The sequence below is a fragment of the Platichthys flesus genome, chromosome 19 (assembly GCF_949316205.1).
Source record: "Platichthys flesus chromosome 19, fPlaFle2.1, whole genome shotgun sequence".
Taxonomy (NCBI): Eukaryota; Metazoa; Chordata; class Actinopteri; order Pleuronectiformes; family Pleuronectidae; genus Platichthys; species Platichthys flesus.
In genome coordinates, this window is record NC_084963.1 from 13,590,099 (window position 1) to 13,611,558 (window position 21,460).

The 21,460-nt window shown below is 40.2% G+C and overlaps 2 protein-coding genes across 4 annotated transcripts; one reads left to right on the top strand and one right to left on the bottom strand.

Moving 5' to 3' along the window:
- Positions 1-4,305: 4,305 nt before the first annotated feature.
- On the bottom strand, positions 4,306-15,791 carry miga2 (mitoguardin 2). Of its 2 annotated transcripts, none has more exons than XM_062412972.1 (16): positions 15,691-15,791; positions 14,376-14,645; positions 14,034-14,244; positions 13,803-13,918; positions 13,575-13,695; positions 12,979-13,106; positions 12,707-12,824; positions 12,374-12,480; positions 11,349-11,461; positions 10,456-10,528; positions 9,384-9,470; positions 9,165-9,263; positions 8,658-8,792; positions 8,514-8,567; positions 8,303-8,419; positions 4,306-7,560 (listed from the first exon to the last, which is right to left on the bottom strand). In XM_062412972.1, exons 2-16 carry the CDS (start codon positions 14,469-14,471, stop codon positions 7,372-7,374), a joined length of 1,764 nt encoding a protein of 587 aa, XP_062268956.1. In that variant the 5' UTR covers positions 14,472-14,645; positions 15,691-15,791; the 3' UTR covers positions 4,306-7,371. The 2 variants fall into 2 exon arrangements, with proteins under 2 accessions (XP_062268956.1, XP_062268955.1); XM_062412971.1 differs by having other exon boundaries at positions 15,510-15,722.
- A 761-nt stretch (positions 15,792-16,552) lies between these two features.
- st6galnac4 (ST6 (alpha-N-acetyl-neuraminyl-2,3-beta-galactosyl-1,3)-N-acetylgalactosaminide alpha-2,6-sialyltransferase 4) lies at positions 16,553-21,365 on the top strand. Of its 2 annotated transcripts, none has more exons than XM_062413399.1 (5): positions 16,553-16,930; positions 17,035-17,241; positions 17,777-18,186; positions 18,893-19,000; positions 19,109-21,365. In XM_062413399.1, exons 1-5 carry the CDS (start codon positions 16,880-16,882, stop codon positions 19,293-19,295), a joined length of 963 nt encoding a protein of 320 aa, XP_062269383.1. In that variant the 5' UTR covers positions 16,553-16,879; the 3' UTR covers positions 19,296-21,365. The 2 variants fall into 2 exon arrangements, with proteins under 2 accessions (XP_062269383.1, XP_062269384.1); XM_062413400.1 differs by having other exon boundaries at positions 16,554-16,930; positions 17,035-17,181.
- The last annotated feature ends 95 nt before the right edge of the window (positions 21,366-21,460 follow it).

A 21,460-nucleotide genomic window follows, 5' to 3' on the forward strand; every position in this document is an offset into this window, starting at 1 on the left:
AGAGATACTTCACCCCAATATACGAACCACCGCCTTGCTTTAACGTGTGTAGCTAGAAGATTGTGCGCCCTGTCTCACCCTCTCATCACTGGCTGGCTTGTTCTAGATCTGCTGCTACAGTGATGGTCCCTCTATGCTGATCCTCTGACCTGTGCCTCTGGCTCCCTCTGATGTACACATCGCTAAAGGAAAATCCTGTGAATGAAAAATGAGTGTATTCTATACACCGTAGGTAATTATGAGCCTTGTAAAGGATCAAATTTAATCTACATAAAATCCTTCATGTTGCAACATGCAAAGTTACCAAAAACAACGTCATTCTAATAATGAGACAGTTGAATAAAAATGCCCTTTAAAAAACTTGAGGATTCTGAGATTGGGCTTAAGGGCCTCTGGCTCAAGCTCCATAGCTGTGAAACAAATAGGCTCAAAACACCAATTACTGATTGTGTCCAATTTGATTAGAGGTAATACATTTAACAAAATGTTTGTACTAAATAAACCACAATGTTGGAGTTTTCAAGTAGACTTGACTTGCCATTAAATTGGTTGGCTGATGATATTGGCCAATATGAGCCATTCACTCTGTCAATGATCAGCTTTAAGGGCCCAGGCCTGTAAAAAGAAGAACTCGAAACACAAGTTTTAAATCCCCCCCTCCCCCTTAACCCAATAACTATAATGGAAAATCATTTGAATAAAAAATGACTGTATTACAGCATAGGGAATTATGAGGTATGTACAGGATAGTTACACCCACATGTACATTCCATGCATTAACTCACTGCTGGGTTAGGAGGTAGATGTAGCTGATGTACCAATGAGGCTCTGTTGCTGTGTGTATACCTCAACCCTTCAATGGAATGGTTGTGGTATACACACATTCGGCTGCACAGGAGACCATCCACTCTCACTCCAATGCTGAAACTTCTCTAAAAGTAATTGAAAGCTAAATGACTGAGAGTGTTACAGAGATACTTCACCCCAATATACGAACCACCGCCTTGCTTTAACGTGTGTAGCTAGAAGATTGTGCGCCCTGTCTCACCCTCTCATCACTGGCTGGCTTGTTCTAGATCTGCTGCTACAGTGATGGTCCCTCTATGCTGATCCTCTGACCTGTGCCTCTGGCTCCCTCTGATGTACACATCGCTAAAGGAAAATCCTTTGAATGAAAAATGAGTGTATTCTATACACCGTAGGTAATTATGAGCCTTGTAAAGGATCAAATTTAATCTACATAAAATCCTTCATGTTGCAACATGCAAAGTTACCAAAAACAACGTCATTCTAATAATGAGGCAGTTGAATAAAAATGCCCTTTAAAAAACTTGAGGATTCTGAGATTGGGCTTAAGGGCCTCTGGCTCAAGCTCCATAGCTGTGAAACAAATAGGCTAAAAACACCAATTACTGATTGTGTCCAATTTTGATTAGAGGTAATAAATTTAATAAAATGTTTGGACTAAATAAACTAAAATGTTGGAGGTTTCATGTAGACTTGACTGGCCGTTAAATTGGTTGGCTGATGATATTGGCCGATATGAGCCATTCACTCTGTCAATGATCAGCTTTAAGGGCCCAGGCCTGTAAAAAGAAGAACTCGAAACACAAGTTTTAAATCCCCCCCTCCCCCTTAACCCAATAACTATAATGGAAAATCATTTGAATAAAAAATGACTGTATTACAGCATAGGGAATTATGAGGTATGTACAGGATAGTTACACCCACATGTACATTCCATGCATTAACTCACTGCTGGGTTAGGAGGTAGATGTAGCTGATGTACCAATGAGGCTCTGTTGCTGTGTGTATACCTCAACCCTTCAATGGAATGGTTGTGGTATACACACATTCGGCTGCACAGGAGACCATCCACTCTCACTCCAATGCTGAAACTTCTCTAAAAGTAATTGAAAGCTAAATGACTGAGAGTGTTACAGAGATACTTCACCCCAATATACGAACCACCGCCTTGCTTTAACGTGTGTAGCTAGAAGATTGTGCGCCCTGTCTCACCCTCTCATCACTGGCTGGCTTGTTCTAGATCTGCTGCTACAGTGATGGTCCCTCTATGCTGATCCTCTGACCTGTGCCTCTGGCTCCCTCTGATGTACACATCGCTAAAGGAAAATCCTTTGAATGAAAAATGAGTGTATTCTATACACCGTAGGTAATTATGAGCCTTGTAAAGGATCAAATTTAATCTACATAAAATCCTTCATGTTGCAACATGCAAAGTTACCAAAAACAACGTCATTCTAATAATGAGACAGTTGAATAAAAATGCCCTTTAAAAAACTTGAGGATTCTGAGATTGGGCTTAAGGGCCTCTGGCTCAAGCTCCATAGCTGTGAAACAAATAGGCTCAAAACACCAATTACTGATTGTGTCCAATTTGATTAGAGGTAATACATTTAACAAAATGTTTGTACTAAATAAACCACAATGTTGGAGTTTTCAAGTAGACTTGACTTGCCATTAAATTGGTTGGCTGATGATATTGGCCAATATGAGCCATTCACTCTTTCATTGATCAGTTTTAAGGGCCCAGGCCTGTGAAAAGAAGAACTCGAAACACACGTTTTAAATCCCCCCCTCCCGCTTAACCCAATAACTATAATGGAAAATCATTTGATTAAAAAATGACTGTATGACAGCATAGGTAATTATGAGGTATGTACAGGATAGTTACACCCACATGTACATTCCATGCATTAACTCACTGCTGGGTTAGGAGGTAGATGTAGCTGATGTACCAATGAGGCTCTGTTGCTGTGTGTATACCTCAACCCTTCAATGGAATGGTTGTGGTATACACACATTCGGCTGCACAGGAGACCATCCACTCTCGCTCCAATGCTGAAACTTCTCTAAAAGTAATTGAAAGCTAAATGACTGAGAGTGTTACAGAGATACCTCAACCCAATATACGAACCACCGCCTTGCTTTAACGTTTGAAGCTAGGAGATTGTGCGCCCTGTCTCACCTTCTCATCACTGGCTGGCTTGTTCTAGATCTGCTGCTACAGTGATGGTCCCTCTATGCTGATCCTCTGACATGTGCCTCTGGCTCCCTCTGATGTACACATCGCTTAAAGAAAATCCTTTGAATGAAAAGAGTGTTTTCTATACAGCATAGGTAATTATGAACCTTGTAAAGGATCAAATTTAATCTACATAAAATCCTTAATGTTGCAACATGCAAATTTACCAAAAACAACGTCATTCTAATAATGAGACAGTTGAATAAAAATGCCCTTTAAAAAACTTGAGGATTCTTAGATTGAGATTCAGGGCCCTGTCTCAAGCTCCATAGCTGTGAAACAAATAGGCTCAAAACACCAATCACTGATTGTGTCCAATTTGATTAGAGGTAATACATTCAATAAAGTGTTTGGACTAAATCAACTAAAATGTTGTTTTTCGGCATTCCTGCCCTTTCAAATATCGTGGAATAGTAGTATATAATGTGCATCACCCTCGGACAAGGTCTACTTTTAAGGCATGTTCAACATTGTCAGCTATAACATTATTTTGTTTATTTCTATTTTTTATATGGTCGGACACTCTCCACTTTGCGAACCACTGCTGTAAGTGAATGGCACATTGTCCAAACTAAAAAGTCAAAGTATACTTTGAATATACTTGTCTCAAAACATTGCTTCTGTACTTGTAGATACTATACTATAGTTATTTGATGTAATAACAACTGGGTGAAACATCATTTTTGACAGCTGAGACTGACTCTTGATTGGTTGAGCGCATGTATCGGTGGCACTCCATCCCCCTATCACAACAGTGCGCTCTCTGAATGACATGTGTGTTTCAATCTAAGATGTTTTAGATAGATAGATAGATAGATTACTTTATTCATCCCCGAAAGTAAATTAGCTGCGATTCTGGATAGTACGAGGAATGGAGATGCGTCGTCCATCTTTAAACACAGTCTGTGATGCAATCTGAAGCTTTTTCTATTGTGACATGTCAAAATGTCTAGTCTGAAAAAGACCTGTAAAGTTTTGTCAGTAATAATAGTAAAGGTAAGTATAATTATTGCTAATTACTGCTTTTTAGTCATTTAAATATACCTTCTTACTGTAACAACAAAACAATTTGTATAAGAACAGTTTGATTCCCGGTGCAATATGAAATACAATGGGCCGTCATCCACTGAGGAAAAACAAGCGAATAAATATATGATTTAATAACAAAAAAATCACATTTAATTAATATGGAGAATCAAAATCAATGGACAGGTTGTGCTGGCATTGTAGTTTAAAAATAGAAAAGACAAAAGGCATGATTAGGACACTTGTAATGTATTGCAGTAAACTCATTTTGGCCATCCGAAATCCTCGTAAATCTATAATAAATCATTGCCTGAATATTTACTTTCAAATGACTTTCAGTTCCTAAACATTCCATTCAGAGTATTTCCATTCAGAGTATTTCTAAAAACTAACAATAACAGCAACTAAAGGGATGAGCCTGCTTCTAAATGTTGCAGCACATATATGATTGATGCATTTTTAGGATAATCTACACTGCGAACATGCAAAGGCTGCAGGAGGAATCAAACTGATCTACTCTCATGACACAGCAGAAGCAGACCAATCGTAGGAGACTAACAACCAAAACATTAGCATTTGCCTGCATGATACATGCGGCTGATGATCTACAACAACGGACTGAAACTGGGGAGAAAACAGATTTGACCACACACAGTTAAGATGTTAACATTCAACATGGACACTAAATCATAAAGTTATCATAGTAACCAGAATAAATATCTTGCGTAACATAGGTTTCTGGGAATATCGTTTTTGTTTTTTTTACTATATGCTCTGTGTTATCAACAGTACATCACTTCTGTTGTGGAGTCATTTCAACTGCTTAATGTTTGTTCTCAAACTAATCATTACAAATATAAGGGTTGCGGGACATTCCTGTATCTTTCTGCTTCTCTGATAAAGTGCAAAATGCCTCAGAACACAAAGCTGCAGATCAAAAAAAACACAGAACTTAATCTTTTTCTGGAAAGGCTCCATCATCAGCTGCAAGTTCATGTTTAAATGAAACGGAAATAATCCCTTCAATGCTGATTCTTGACAAAGGATTGCATTGCATTTCAAAATAAAGACTTACGAGCTCTGCCCTTCAGAGTGCCGGTAACAGTCAAGACTGTACAATGCACAGTTCCTCAGTAAAAGTCTTCATGAGATCAGACACAAAACAACCTTAGACCAATACTGGTGCTGTTACTGGTCGTGTCTATTATACAATGAGCAGAGATGAAAACCAACAACACACAGTATGTGGATTTGATTAAAAGGAAAATGTGTTTTTGATTACATATCTCACTTGAGGCCGAGTTGTATCTTTCAGTCTCTAAAAGGTGTTAGATGGTAGTCGCTGGGTTCACTTTGTTACAGCCATGAGCATTGACCTTTTTCCATAGAAGACATTTATCTTATTTTGATAATGTAATCATCGTAACTCTTATTAGTTTGATGCATTGGGGAAAGCACAAGTGTTAATAAAACCAATGATGGCCCAGTTCCATAGATCTGCTTCGGTTTCAGGGTGCTGGTATTGTGCAAAATGGGCCATGATTGCACAATCAGAATATTTAATAAAAGCTCTTAGTTAAACTATTAGTTATATTAACAATCAATAATCAAATGCAGTGTAATCAAACACAGAAATTGACAAAAAGCAGTGACAGTAAAATGACTTTAAATATCAAAAGTAAAAGCTGTCATTATGAAGAACAAAGTCTTGTTTTAAATGGGGCTATATTGTATGTACATGTTATTATATAATAGGATTATTATTATTACTAATGCATTACTGGGTAAGGAGCCTGTCACTGTTATGATTGGCTGAAGCAGAGTAAATTCTAACTTGTATAAACACTGTTCCACAGTTTAATCAGCAAAACCTCAAATCTCAATCAATAATTTTCCACCATTGCCGTCGTGGTTTACTGAGACACTTGAATAAACAGAGCCGTTGTTACTGTTATTACTAGCACTTGTGCCTTTCCTGTTAGAATGCTGACAAATGTCTGCTGTGAAAAATCCGACCCACTGAGAAAATCTGAATTTTTTCACTCATCAAATATTCATGAATAACAAATTATGGTTGAAAAACAACCATACTCCGTATCTACTGCTGTTTCACACATTGCACTGAAAACAGAGGTTTATTTGTTCATATAACTTGGGTTTGTATACTTTCACAGAAAGGCCCAAATATTTGGAAGTGATTCAAGTGGCACAACCAATTAATAAACTAGTGGCGGGCTCTGCCTAGCTCAGCACTGTGTTACAGAAAGGTAACTAATTAACTGTAGGAATTTGTGCATCACCTAATGCTGAATTTAAGGTACTTATTGCTAATCCACACCAATCCTATGTAATAGTATTAAAACCAGTTTTTCTGTTATTTGCAGTTTGTTTTGTGCCATGGGATTCATTTCCAGATAAAGTGTGGGCTCACTTTGACTTGGAGAAAGTATAACTTGCATCTTCGCGGGATCACTGCTATGTCCAGAAGACTATATGAGAAATGTTCTGGGGTCTGCATATAGCTTCAGGATGACCTTATTTCATTGTCATTACACTACTCTTCTTATTACAGTCACTCTGATATGTCACATTTTAGCCTACTTGACCAAATCAAACTGGAATAAATACTTCTTTAAATTAAAGAGGGGTAAGGTTAGGAACTAAGGGACTTAAGTAGCATCAGTGAGGAGATAACTTCATTACGTCCTTCATTACACACTTTAAATCTGTCAGACATTATCATGGATTTAACAAATAACTTTGCCCCTTTAATATAAAACAAAACACGTCAACACACTTCTTTTCACGCAACTGTGACGAATATGATATTCCATGTGTTTTCACACGTCAGACGAATGGAAGGTGCAACCACTAGTTATCTGAAGACATTTGCTCCACGTGAAAGAATAATGTGGAAGGGACCGTTTCATTCGTCCCCATGCTTCAGTTTCGTGTGTTTTTAAGTAGCCTGGAAACCCAACAAGTTATAGACACCTCTTCACACGTCTGAGATCACATGTAGGCATTCTCCAGATAGGCAGCCCAGCAGCTGATAACAAGGAAGAGGTGGAGTCCAACCAGTTTCCCTCATTAGAACAAGTGATGCTCGTGAAAATATATCCTCTGTCAGTGTTTGATGATGAATGAATAATTAACTGTGGTTCCCAGTGTATCACAGGAGTATGATTTAAATCCAGTCTTAGTGCAGATCAAGTGCTGAGCTGCGACTCCAATGCGTCTGGCCTGCACAAGCCCCATGAAGCCCTCAGTAACTCTTCATGCTGTTTGGGTTTGGGCCCCTAAGAGCTGTCGGTGTCCCTGGGCAGGGAACCGTTGAGCTCCAGAAGTCTGTCGATCCCCAGATACCCCAGTAAAATCTCGCTGCGGCGGTGGGAAAGGTTCAGGATGTCCTCGGCCAAGCTGTTAGCAGAGGTGAAGCGGACCTTGTCATGGTCAAACATATCCTTAAGGTACTGCACGATTTGTTGCTGCAGAAGAGAGGAGGTAGATGAATGATGGAAATCAATGCATGGCATGGTCAATTTAATTTAAAAGGAGTACTGATTTTACACGTAAAGGTTATCATACAGGTCACGTTTGGTCCAAATCAGTGGATCCTTCTCGTGCAAACATATCCTCTAGGATTCTTTGCGTCCTGGTGTTGAAGCTAACAAGGTAGCTATGGATGGCTGAACTGCAGTAAGCCTGCCCAAAGTAGCTAATGTTGCAAGAGAAAGACTGGGACAAGCTGGTGACGCAAGAAACTAATTCTCAGAAATATAAAAGTCTGGCTAGCTATGCCAGCTCCATGAGGCTGTACAGCACGCTCACAATTACAATGCTAACATGCTGATAACGCAAGTATAATATATACAATGTTAATAATCTTAGTTTGCATGTTAGCATGTTCTCTTATTCGCAGATGTCCTGAATTTTAGCCCTTTGGATAAATTGCATGCTAAAACCCTTGGATCCTACACTTACCATAAAGCCACTTAAGATCATCATAATCCCAGTTTGTAACACAGACTTTCTGTTGTAATGTGATGTGTAGTGTCTCGAGTCTCGACCCACAATTGAAATATCACTGATGACAAAGTTAAACTATTCCAGAGTCACAGGAGACAATACATAATTGTTTATAATGCTGTATGGTGATCATGAGTAGAATGTTGTGCGTCCATTTAAGCAGTTACAAGTAGACATGTTTTTAGTCCACTTTGCTCTCACCTTGAAGATAGTGCAGACCTCACTTAGGTGCTGCCTGGGTCCCAAGAACCCATAAGCTAAAACTGGGCTCACATGTTCTGATATGGCATAGAAGTGGGAGATAAAACCATCAGGAACCTATGGACAGTAGAGACACGGCTGTCAAAAACAAAATGCAATAAAAACACAACGCTATATAAAGCACCCCATTTTCAGACATTCTCAAACTCACCATGAGCAGACGCCTTTTCGCTTTTAGGACAGACCAGCAAGCAGTCGCCAGAGCCTAAAGAGAAATCACAACTCTGTTATAGGACGAAGCATCGGTGGTTTAATCAAGGAATTTGTGTATGTGCACGATGGAGTGCTAATTAACCGTCTCTTTGAAGCTGTCAGAGAGCCAGCGATTCCTCAGCACAGCTACCACAGATGAGGGAGGGCTCTCCAGGTCTTCGAATGCGTCCATTAGTATAAAGTCCAACACTATGTCAAAAAAGTTCATACACACCACCTGCACAGATCACGACGTGTGGAAAAGAAATACATTTTGTTAAATAAGTGCAAAATGAACAAGCACATTAGCCTAAAAGGGTTTGTCTTTCACATATGAAGAACGCAGCAGGATATTGTCCAGGTCGGATGCGTTTCACAACAACAGGAAATTGTCAAGAGCAACCTGATTGTTAGGCAGTTTGTAGTTAAAGTTTAATTCAGGTTAGTCACAGGGCTTCTCAGGTTCATGTAAATGGACCGACTCTCTGTTAACACACACTCTGTGTCTGAAAAAAACTGCACCTACATGTGGTTATGTTAAGAGGCACATGCTGAAAAAACAAATAAAGAGCAGAATCAGTTGCATGACATGAATGACAACATTACTCACTCCTCGGCCCTCTAGCTCCATCTGTGTAACTGGCCACGTTCCCTCTCTCTGAGTGTAAAGCAGCATGTCCTCATAGCTCTCTAGGAAGCCTTTAGGACTCTGAGATAAGGAAAAAATATGAAATACGTATACGTTATGCATGTCCACAGAGGCAGACCTATCACCTATTCATCTAAATAGTACAAGTTAAAAACTGAGGATCCAAATGTACTGATTTACCTTGTTGGCCTTCACCATTAACCCTGTAATCATCTGCTTCCCGGTCTCCATGAAAAACGTGCGATGAGTTTCATCTGACAACAGCACCTGGAAGGAAAAAGCATTATCAGTCTTTTTTCTATGGTCATTTCTGGAACAATTTGGTTTATACATTAAGCATATAGTAAAATATATTCAAGCCTATGCAACAAAGTGTAGTGTTGTAGAGCTGCAGCTGATGTATTTCAAGATGCATCAAACTCGTATTCATCTCCAGGCTGAACTTGAAGGCGAGTTATCTTTCTCAAGAGGGTGAAGGGACTGAGATCAATAACTCTCACAAGCAGATAAACACAGCAGAGTTCAATACATTTACTTTAAACACAGCAGATGTCATTGTTCCCTGCAGCCTATGTGCAACTCTTCACATATGAGATAGGAAGCCGGTCCAATTTTTAGAGCATGTTAACCTAGGCCTCAAGAATAAATGTAAAGTGCTGTACAGACCAACAGGATCATCCATTTTTTACATTTAAGGAAACGCAATGAGTCACCTGCCCTCTGTATGTGGGACGTTGTAGCTTTAAGCAAAGAAACCTGATTCACTGCCTGTAGGTACAACTGCACCTGTATAGAGATGGCATTTTACTAACTCAGGTTTGCTGGAGTCTGTCTCCTTACATGCAATGTGTGAGATATGAGATGATGAAAACAGAGAGAAAGAGAAATCTTTGATGACCGGCTTGGACCTTAATTACAATGTCTTATTATATTCATCGTCCTAAAATTATTTGTTATTGGCATGTTAACCTTTGTCTTAATCTGACTGCACTACAGCTTAGCGACTGGACTGTGTGACTCATTGCTAACCAATTTTTAAGACTGGCAACCTTTCACAATTAGCACAATATACTTAAACGCAGTTTTCCTGCAGGATCCCTCTTTTAAAATGTTTAATTTAGCTCCATTTATTTTCTGCTTCACCGCTCACTGTTTTAAATAATGTAAAAAAAAAAAAAAACTGGTGGGAGGTTACCAAACAAATACAAATTATCAGTTGAAATATGTGCCAGTCTTGCGAGCTGAAACTGACCTGGAATGCTTGTCTCACACAGTGAAGTTTGGCTAGGAAATCTTGATCACCATAACATTCAAGTAGTTCAGTCCTGGTAAAAAGAAAAGGGAGGAATGAAACTTTAGGCAAACACAAAATCCTAATAGTTACTCTAACTTAAGCTCTGTGACAAATCTGCTTTTTTGGCTACTAAAAGTTCCATATTGTTTAGCAGCTAGTTGCACATTTGTACATATTCAGACCTGGTTTTAACATCTGTTCTGAGAGATCCGACCACAAGTTTAGAGCCAGCGGTTTGTCTGTTTCCATTTGACTTTAAAATGAGTCTTGTATGAGTCTCTTGGGAACACTTTAGATTAGGTTCTCACTTCCCCGCTCTGTATGCAAATAAAGTCATCTCTGTTTGAGAAGACCAAGGGACGTTTTTATCAGCAAGTCTGATATAGGTCTGTTGTCAATGTGTCTGTGTGTATCAGTGTGAAAGAATTAAATATGTGGAAAACAGGGGAGGCGTATCTGCAATGTGGCTTCCTATGGAGTCAAACATTTTACGTGTATGTGTGAGCATGCTGTAATTATGAAACTATAGTGGGGTCAGAGTTCGTCAGCTGAGTCAGCGGTCCTGCAGTCCAGCACCCCCACGTTCACACAATGAAAAAAGAATGTGGCCACATATGTCCCACACCCCTACGCATGTTGACTGAGTGATTAGGTCTCTAATAGGTCCTCAATGCATCTTGGGTGCATTCACACCCTTAGTTAGCACTGCCCACTTGTGATCAGATTACTGAGACTAGATGTTTACAACAGGCTGAGGTTATCTGATGGTTCTTTATGCTTTTTTGACTAACAGTGATCTTATATATGCAGCTTATGGTATTATGTAGGGAGAGATGTTGAGCTTCAGTTACCTCGGGCACCTATATGACACTTTTCCCTCTCGTACCAGAGACAGGGCTTCTTCATAAAGAGCTGAAGGCTTCAGAGGCTGGTAGTGCTCTTCCAGAGACATGGCATCAAACAGCTGGCCAGGGGGGAAAACACATAACACATACAGTACCTCAGTGCACAGTCCATATGTTTTAAAGCAGACATGATTAGTTCTGTGAGACTAAAGGCCTTTGCACATTAGGCTTGTTTTTCCAATGCGATTAACCTTTATATAATTAATATTTGGTGAACATGTATCAATCCAGTCCCATCCCCTCGAGAGCACCGGGCAGCTCCTTCAGGGAAGGACTAATCTAAAGGAGAAGAATCGCAGTCCGTTCCTTCCTGCAGCAGTAAGACTGTAGAACCAGCTCTGCCCCCGGTACACCACACACACTATGGACTTTTGCACTTAAATCAGGTTTCACCATTTTACTGTGCCATATTCATATGCCATATTCTGCCTGTGAAATTCAATGGCTTATGTGCAATCGGTTTCACTGTTTTCAAATTAGGGATGAAATTTAATGAAAGTAGATATTTGTGTGTTGTTGACAATGTAACTCTTTGAAGAAGTAGTAGTAGTAGAAAAACAACTTTCTCATCCATCCAGTCTGAGATAACGTTTATTTGTCAATTTATTTAGTACATTTGTGTTTAATCATTGCTCACAGTTGTTTTCTATCCTTAATAAAGATAGGATGTCGCTGACTTGAATCTGTTGGATCAAGCAACAAGCAACCCAACTACTGTCAAAGAAAACGAATGAACCAAACGCACAGCGATGTGACTGTGTACAAACAAACACCTTCGTCAAATTCAGACTCGAGAAAAAAACTATGATCTACTATGGTGCCATGATGTTCCATTAATGCGAACAGCCAGGCGCATCTAAATTCACCTCTGAATAATCTGCCCTTGTGTTTATTCACGTTACCATATGTGCGAAGGCCTTAAAGAGTGTACTTGAAACCAACGTGAGCAGGGGGGTTCTGGGGAAACTCACCTCTGCGGCCGAAAAGAACGACTGGTCGGAGGTAACAGTAGTCGCATCATCATCTTGCAGTCTGTGGAAATTCCCAACTTGAGGCAAGATAAGAGTTCCTTCGCTCTCTATCAAAGGAAAAAGACAAACTGGCTCACAGCACAGGAATCAAAACACAGATGTGTTAACAAAGATATAAATTCACTTTAAAAACATGAATCACAAAGCTGTAAGTTACAATACTGTATCTGTCCAACTCCTCACTGATTAAGTTCAAAATCAAATTCACTCTCAGATATGTGGTCATTCTCCACTCTCGCTGAAGATCATAAATAAGTTGAACATGGCTCTCACCAAAGTCTGCCAGCACGCTGTCTGTAGGGATAGTGCTCCCAAAATCCTCCTGTAGGTGGTACGCCTTGTGCAGTAGAGTCTCTAACTTGTCAGCAAACCCTTTACTATGGGCTTCAGCCTAAAATCGAGAAAAACAATATTTAACAGGTCATCTATACTTAAATATTATGTAATAAAATGTCCAGGATTCATTTAATCCAGCGTTGGTACTGTGTGATCTTTGACCAAGCCAAATCTGTGGTCTCCACTGATGATGATTGTGTCACCGTTACCATGGGAAAGTCTCCACACGCTGCCCCCTGCAGAGCGAGGCTGTTGTTGCTGGAGGTTGAGGAGGTGTGATGGCGAATATTCAGGGCTTGTTCCCACTTTCTCAGAGCTTCCTCAAAAAGCTCCATTCCTGGAAGGACATTAGCAAAGCGGCTTACATGTATTATTTATGTCAGACATAAAGCCCAAACTTTGAGATAAAGGTGGCACAGAACATGGGCCATTGTTTTTAGTGCAGGAGCAATTGCTGCCAAGCAGCATTTTGGGTCCAAGAGTCCAACAACAGATTATATAAAGAACATCTTAACCTGCCTTTATATAATGTGGGAAACAAATGCAATGTGAATAACCCCCTATTTATTCACCCAATGCAGTAAAATTAACTAAGTAACTTTGTTATTTACTTTCTGTAACTAAAACCAATTGGGTTTAACAATCCTTTGTTATATCAATATAATAAAAGTTGAGCTCATGTTTCTGTACCTGACATTACATCCTAGCGAATAAATGCTAGATGCCTTCTCCTTCATATTTTCACTATTTCACAATTTATGTCACATTTCTTAAGAAAGAATCCTGAGTGGTAATAAATACCTACCAATTAAATACAGATTCTCTGCGTTCGCATCCTCTAGTGCCCCTGACTCTTCTGCCACAGGTTCTGCCTCCCAGGGCGTGGGTGGGTTGGCAGACTGGCTTGGGGAGCCTAGGACCCGCATCTGTACCAAAACAAATTCACATGAAAGAAAAATGAAAAATACGGTCAAGGGGCAATAAGGGAAAAGAAGAGTATAGACAGAAATGAAAAACTGAGTATGAAACTAACTGATGCAAGGCTGTGTGAGGAACTTGAGTGTTTACTGGGAGCCAGGGAAGAAATTCCACTCATGGTGTCATTGCTCCTGGTGCTCGGACTCATCATCTGACGACCAGTTAACTGACCTGTACAGGAAACATTAAGCGTTATGTTACCTGGATATACTTAAGAAGATGCGGAAAACGTTACAACCCAAAGGCAAAGTCATATTTCCAGATTTACAAAAAAAGACATGCAAACCTCTCTTTAATGAAGAGGGTCTTCCTGTCTTCCTCAGTGCTTCAGGTATTCCCACGGTCTTCTGGCCCTCCTTCCGTTGTGTTGCCTGGTTCCTTTTTCTCCCCCGCCTCTTAAGCTGATGAGCAGTGAGAGCCAGAGCAACACTGCCTATCGCTGTGGCAAAGAGCACCCTCTTCAAGTTTGGTGTAAGTTTTAGCTGAGAAAAGATGGACTGAAAGCAGGAAAGACAAACATGAAATGTCATCACCAGGTCATCTTAAACATCACTTTAGCCATTGTAACTTGTTTTCTTTTTAAGTCTTCAGATGATGCTTTTGTGTTAACATGCAAAACTAATTTTACCTGGCCAAATGTGGAATATAGAAAGACCGGTATCTCCGCCACGGTCATGGCCAAAGCCTGTGCGATGGACATCCCTCCTGCTTGTCTGAGTGACATCTCAGAGAAATCGAAATGCCTTCAGGCCACGGTTGTCCAAAGCCCCCTCACATTCACCCAAAACAAGGTTTTCCTCTCCTCTGTGGGATCAGCCAGCTCAGGGCCTGCTGATGAACCGTCTGTCCTCATTCACTCCTGAACTTGTACTCCACACTGACTTCAGTTCAGTATCACCTGCAATAAATAAGATATGAGCTATGGAAATAACAATTGGAATGAGTGCACAAGCCTACTCGCTGAAGAGCTGCATTACTTTGCATGCACAGGCTTTGCAAATGATCTACATGTGGTATCAATAAACATCCCTGTTCATTTGTCTTTTAGCAAGAGTATGCTGCTGGATGGATTACTGCTGGTGCAGATCAAGTGGGGGATCCAGGATATTTATTTTTACTGAGTGACTTCCAAGTTACAACAGCGATCCTGGCTCCAATAGATCCATAGTGTGTTCTACATCTCCCGAACAGACTAAATTGTTCCTTTCTCATATTAAAGTTGATGACAAGTATACTACAAACGTTACTCATATTGATTCCGTGCCTAGACCTGCATAATTAACTAGTTAGAGATCGGTGTGTTAAGCTCAGGGCTCTCGCTCTCATTTACCGTTAAGCAGCAGATCAACTTGTCATGATGCCAGTTTACCTCTACCCTGTCTGGTACGTGTTCCCTCACACCTAAAGGAAATGGCACCAGAAGGTGTGGCTACAACGTGACAGGATTCTTCCCCTCTGCTTGGAGCCAAACTGTCTAATTGATTAATCATTAACTAATATACTAAATCAGCCACCATTCCCAGCCTGCCAGTGCAAATGATCACAGAATAAAAGGGGGGTTAGTTGAAATTAGACTTGGCTAGATGGGGGATAGCATGCTAGCCAGCTAGTCAGATGCCTTGAATCAGCCCTGACACCACTTGGTAACGTTTACGTATAATGAATACAGACCCTGGGCTCAGTTGTTCTCCTGTGTTGTTAATGACCAGCAGAAATGAGCACAGACCAGCAGACAACAGCCCCAACAGGAGGGAATGCTAACCTTAGCTGCAGTTAGCATAGCGCAACCAGACCTGTCACTTCACATCACAGCATCCCCCGGTCAACCGGACACCAGCAGCGGCAGAGGGTTAACCGGACACCACGGAGGCTCCACCGGCTCTTTAACCAGCGAACCACCGACACGGCCACTATCACGAACAACCCCACACACCGGTACGTACCACGAACAACCGACACGACGGGGAAGGACGTTCCTGGTGTCACCGCCAGAGGACGGAGCCGCGCACAAGGGTTTTCAGCGGGGGCGGTGCTATGGAGACGTAGGAAAACTGACGGGGCCACGGACCAAACAGGTCCGATGCACAGTGAAATGAATTATTTCTTGACCAATCAATTATAAGGTAGGCGGGATTAATGCTTTAAGAATCCAATCAGGTTGTGGATCACAGAGCATGGATCACAAAGTAAAAAATAAAGTTTTCTGACAGTATTCCTACTATTAGTATTAGTATTAACTCTATTAGTTTAATATTAATATTATTAGGGCCCAAGCACAAACGGAGCAAGGACCATATTGAAATGCAAGTGATTATGATTATTATTATTGAAGGTAATAATAGTTTTTTAAGTAGTCTTTAAAATAACACGAAATACAAATTGATGTTTATTTTTATTTTTATAATGGTTAAAGAAAAAATGCCAGAGAACAACCTTCCTAATAAGTAGAAATAGCATTTTTATTTATCTTTTAAATGATAATGATTTTACTTCGCGTGGTTTTAAGCTATTTAAAGAGTGACACTTGAAGTAAACATGACATTTTATCAATTGTTAAATGAATTTGTATGTTAAAGGCAAAATAATAACTTGAATATGAAACAATATGTGCTCGAATCAAAGGCAGTATTTAAAGAGGCTAGAATAAGCAGAAACCTCACCTCCGGTTATTGCAATTCTCCTTTCAGAATAAGATCACGACAGGGTAACTTCCGACGTGCCCTTGTTGTTACCACGTACTTTCGGTGTGTTAACAGATTCAGATGACACTTTTGTTGTGAAAATCGCACCGGAAGTTGTGTTGCCTGAAACAGTGTGGATTCAGGGCCTAGAAATCGCGAACCGACCACAAAATGACAACACAGAAGGCGAGGAAACAATGAAGAAGTAAAGCGACCTCCGATACTAGAGAAGTCACACATGTTCCTGTTGTAGATCGGACGAGACTTCACAGGCATGAAGATTGAAGGACACGAGAAGGATCCTGGATTTGTGAGCTCTCGCCAGAATTTAGGAGGAGATCCGTTGGAAATATGTGAATAGTGTTGCTGATGAATGGTTCGTGGCTGCGGGGCTGGTCTGTGTCACCGCCTCGGCCTCAGGTGAGCCGGCTGCTGGGAGCATGAGTGCCGCATGGCTCTCTGCATCGGGGTCTCTCCCAAAGGCCTCGGAATGAAGTCCCCGGTAAGATCGATCGGGATGTTTAAATCAAAGTGTGCACTGGTATGTGAAGTATTCAGTGCATAAGCGGTTGTGCTTCCTCTGACCATATACCTTCCGTGTCACAGATGCTTCGATGGCTGTTGCTGCTCGGCCTGAGCCTCCCCCTGTTGTTTTGGTTTGCCCATGTGATCACACGGGACGGGCCGTCGCCTGTTCTGCAAAGCAGCGGGCTCAGGGGCTACGTGAGGATCAGCCCCGGCGGGACGGAGCAGGTGAGGAGCAGGGATCCAGGATCCAGGGGTGTAGCCCCCCCTCCAGAGGTGTGGGTCCAAGTAAGGACTCAGGAGCTGACCCTGAAAACTGATTTGGAAGCTATGCTGTTGGAGTGTCATATCTTTGAGGAATATATTAGTCAGGATTATAGCTGCAAATTATTATTTTATCATGTTAACAATTCATGTTTGCAGGAGTTACACATGTGTAATGCATCCATATGCACACGTTCATATAGTGCCTCTGTATGGAGCACCTTTTCCATCACACACCATTTGTACACTGTCAGCACAGCCATAAGGGGAAAAGTGGGGTTTGTATCTTGCACAAGGGCACTTCAGAATGTAGAAACCGGGGAACAAACCACCCCAACAACCCTCTCTCACTCTTGAGCCACAGCGGCTCGATGTACATGTAGGAAATTGGATGTATGCGTCAGAACAAGCTTCCCCGTTGTATAGGTACACAGGTACAACTCCTGACCATGACCTGGATGACTTTAGTCTTTGTTTTTCAATACATTTGCAGAAATTTCAAAAAATATGTCTCCATTTTGTCGTTATGGGCCATTGTTATCCCCCTCTCTGTCAACAGTTTCTGCACAAGCACTGCAACCAGTGTGCCTTGGTCTCCAGCTCAGGTCAGATGCTCAGAGCTGGCATTGGTGACGAGATTGACAAGTTTGCCTGCGTCATCCGGATGAACAATGCACCCACGGATGGGTTTGAAAGGGACGTGGGCAGCCGCACCAGTGTTCGGGTCGTGTCACACACCAGCGTTCCCCTGTTGGTGAAAAATGAACGATACTATTTCCAGCAGTCAGCGGACACCACCTACGTGTTCTGGGGTCCTGATAGGAATATGAGGCAGGACGGGAAAGGACGCATCTTCAACACACTCCTGAAAATAGCAAAGAAGTACCCGGATGTGAAGATCTACACCGTGACCAGAGAGAAGATTCAGTACTGTGACAGTGTGTTTCAGAACGAAACCGGAAAAAACAGGTAGCCTATAACTTTATATTCTAGTTGAATAAATGAAAGGAAAATATTGTATTGTTTTTCTTCGGTAAAACAACATATGAAGTTTCCAATATTGACATAAAATTAGCTATTCCAACGCTTAAGCAGAAATAAAGAACAGATTATGTCAAAGAAACTGTCCCTTGGCCAGGAGTTGAACTTCATGTCCTGTTCATGTTTACTTTTACTGTAACTCCCTTTTTATCAGCATTTACTGAGTACCCTTCAAAATAAGACACCTCCATGTAACATGGAAACACACCAAAAACTTGAAAATGCAAACTTTACACATTTTACTTATGGACCATGCTACAGCGTGAGGTCACTAACGATGAGCATATATGATATAGTTACACAAACAGCAATGATGTATTGTGCTGTTTCAGGGCTTTTATTAAGGCAAAAAAAGTGTTTCAAATAAGGCTGCTTCTAGTGATTATTTTCATTTTTGAATGATCTTTAATTTAATCACTGAATGTATAAGACATGAACACATTCGAAAAATATCAACAAAGTGTTCGACACCCAAAAATATTGAGGTTACGGTGATAAGTATCATGGAATAGCCACTGATAAACTTTTAATTAAAGTAACGCGTGGATCTAAAAAAGTCAGCATTAGACAAAAATATTTTTGCCTCAATCTAATATGTTTTCTTAATAGCAGATGTTTGGTGTCTCTCACTCAGAATGAAGACGGGAGCTTTTCTCAGCACTGGATTTTTCACTATGATCCTGGCCATAGACATGTGTGAAAGAATCCATGTGTACGGGATGATCGATGACAACTACTGCAGGTCAGACATTTCAAATGATGTTGTGAGTTTGTGTTCTACACTGAAGCTCCACCCTTTGTACAATTGAAAGTTTTTATATAACCGCCACCTACTTCTTCCTCCTGACAGTCGGGCCAATCACAGCGATGTTCCCTACCACTACTACGAGCAAAACCGAGTCAACGAGTGCAGGATGTACAAAGTGCACGAGCACACGAAACGCGGGGGTCATCGCTTCATAACTGAGAAGGCCATCTACGCCAGATGGGCCACGCACCATGATATCAAGTTCAAGCACCCCTCCTGGAGTCTCTGAAGGAGGAAGCGATAGTTCCCAGATGTTCCCGGTGTTTCCCGACTGCTGTGGAATTCACTTTTGCTGATCTGTTCTTCTGAATATTTGCTGGAGAAGAACTTGAACATGTTAAAAAATGGGTTGGAGATGGACTCCGGCTTTCATTTGAGATTAGACTGTTTTTTTGAGTCATTTGATACTGGATTATAGTGGGATGATCTGCAATCATAGATATAAAATAGTGCATTTAATTTCTATGCCACTGAAGATTTTGACGTATGACCCTCAGTATTACTAAATATCCCCATTATTTAAAGCCATATATCAGTATTCTGATATTAGCCACTAAGAGCAGTTTATACCAAAGCTTATACTTAAATTTCTTCATGCTTGTGCCTTGACATTCAGTCTCATCTCTAAACCTAACCCTAACACATCTTAGTCTGCAATCTAGCCCCTGTCGTTTAAAAACTACAAAATGCACTTTATGCATATTGCTGGAACTGATAAATAGTTTCGCAAGGTTTCAATCTTGTTTTTATTTTTCCTTAATGATAATTAATTGATTTAACCAGAGATTTGTCATTTTGCATTAAAATAAAATACCATACCTCAGAGCAGAGTCCAGTTCCTGCTAAAGTAAACCAATGCCCTTGGACAGCCTTTTCAAAAAAGAAAAAAAAGTTTTCAAAGATTTAAGCAAGTGTTATATGTGGCCCATTTCATTTGATGATTAATTTAAATGTTCTGCCCTCTGATATTTTTAATGCTGTGGCCATGGGCCTGAACTGTTGCTGCTCATATAACTAAACATGATACAAAGCTCTCGCTGTTTCTTTATTCACAATCGAGTACTTACTGTTGAGCTTGAAGCTTTTTACTCACCCTCAGAACAAGCTTTTTTTTATTTTACTACTTGTGGTTATGTTGATGTGAACATTGATGTTTCCATAATGTCCTGAGTGCCATTTAACCCACAGTGTGATCATTCAGTTGCCGATGTTTCATGTGGCATTGGTGGTGTAACTTTTCAATCACAAATATATTACTTTGTTTTCAGCACCGACAACTACGTTAAAGTTGTTTACCCTTAGTATTCTGCTGCCTGCCTGCAATGAAAACTCGAGTGTTGCCTTTTCAGTTGCATTGTGCTTTTATTTTGTGACTAACTCCAAAGACTGTAATAGTATTTGCACTACTGTTCAAACTACTGTGTCAGTGTTTAACTGTACATTTCAAACATGCACTGTTTGACTTCAAGTGTTTGATTATTTACTTTATAGGAAGCATACTTTTATGTAGTGAATTGTGCAAAGTAAAAACTTGAATGTAAACTCGACCACTGAGAGTGTTTGATCGGTGTCAACATGTATAAATTAGATGTCAAACAGAGTCTGCCTTACATGTTCAGGTCATCTCATGGTCTTCTGTATAAAACTTGTATTTCATCAAATTGATAAAAAATGTTTTGAATAATTATCACTGATGAATGAGGCATCATATGTTGTAGACCTGGGGTAATATACTGTATGGTTACAACCAACCTTATGTCTGACAATTGACTTCTTAAAGGTGCAGTGTGTTAGATTTAGGAGAAAGGAATCTATTGGCAGATATCTAATATAAAAATATTCCTTGTGATGTTTTCACTAGTGTGTTTCATCTCAATATATTAATTGTTGTTTTTTAACCCTGGAAAAGGCCCTTTATATATGAATACTTTATGTTCACATCTGGAGCCGGTCCTCATAGATGCTTCCATGTTTTTGACAGTACAAACTGTACAAACTATGAGAACTGAAAGCTACCAGAGGTTCTCTTTCTTGTTTGGAAGGGGAGGGTGAGGTGAGGGGTATTCAGCTGCAACATACAACTTCACCACTAGATTTCACTAAATTCTACACACTGAACCTTTAAATAATCAATAATTTTGGTGGGACAAATGTCAATCTGAAGCCCAACTCAACTTATTCTGATTTCTTGATTTGTATTTGGAGCCTAGAACAAGGTCGTTCTTACATTTTTTACTTTAAAAAAAGATTCAAATGATAAATCCCTTAAAAATGCTGTCAATAAATGTATGTAAATCAACGTGTGTATAACAAAGTGTACAAAGGTAAGTGGTTAACTTTGGGAGGTTAAAAATTAAAATATTTGCCTCACAAAAAGCTGAAAAATAATTTCAT

Bases quoted from the DNA above. Each gene is read 5' to 3' on its own strand.
- miga2 (XM_062412972.1), bottom strand. From the start codon at position 14,471: ATGTCACTCAGACAAGCAGGAGGGATGTCCATCGCACAGGCTTTGGCC. The intron at 12,825-12,978 runs GTAACGGTGACA...TCTCGATTTTAG, and splicing joins CGTGTGGAGACTTTCCCATG to GCTGAAGCCCATAGTAAAGG. The intron at 9,264-9,383 runs GTAAATCAGTAC...TCCTTATCTCAG, and splicing joins TAATGGTGAAGGCCAACAAG to AGTCCTAAAGGCTTCCTAGA.
- st6galnac4 (XM_062413399.1), top strand. From the start codon at position 16,880: ATGGCTCTCTGCATCGGGGTCTCTCCCAAAGGCCTCGGAATGAAGTCC. The intron at 16,931-17,034 runs GTAAGATCGATC...TCCGTGTCACAG, and splicing joins GCCTCGGAATGAAGTCCCCG to ATGCTTCGATGGCTGTTGCT. The intron at 17,242-17,776 runs GTAAGGACTCAG...CTCTGTCAACAG, and splicing joins CTCCAGAGGTGTGGGTCCAA to TTTCTGCACAAGCACTGCAA.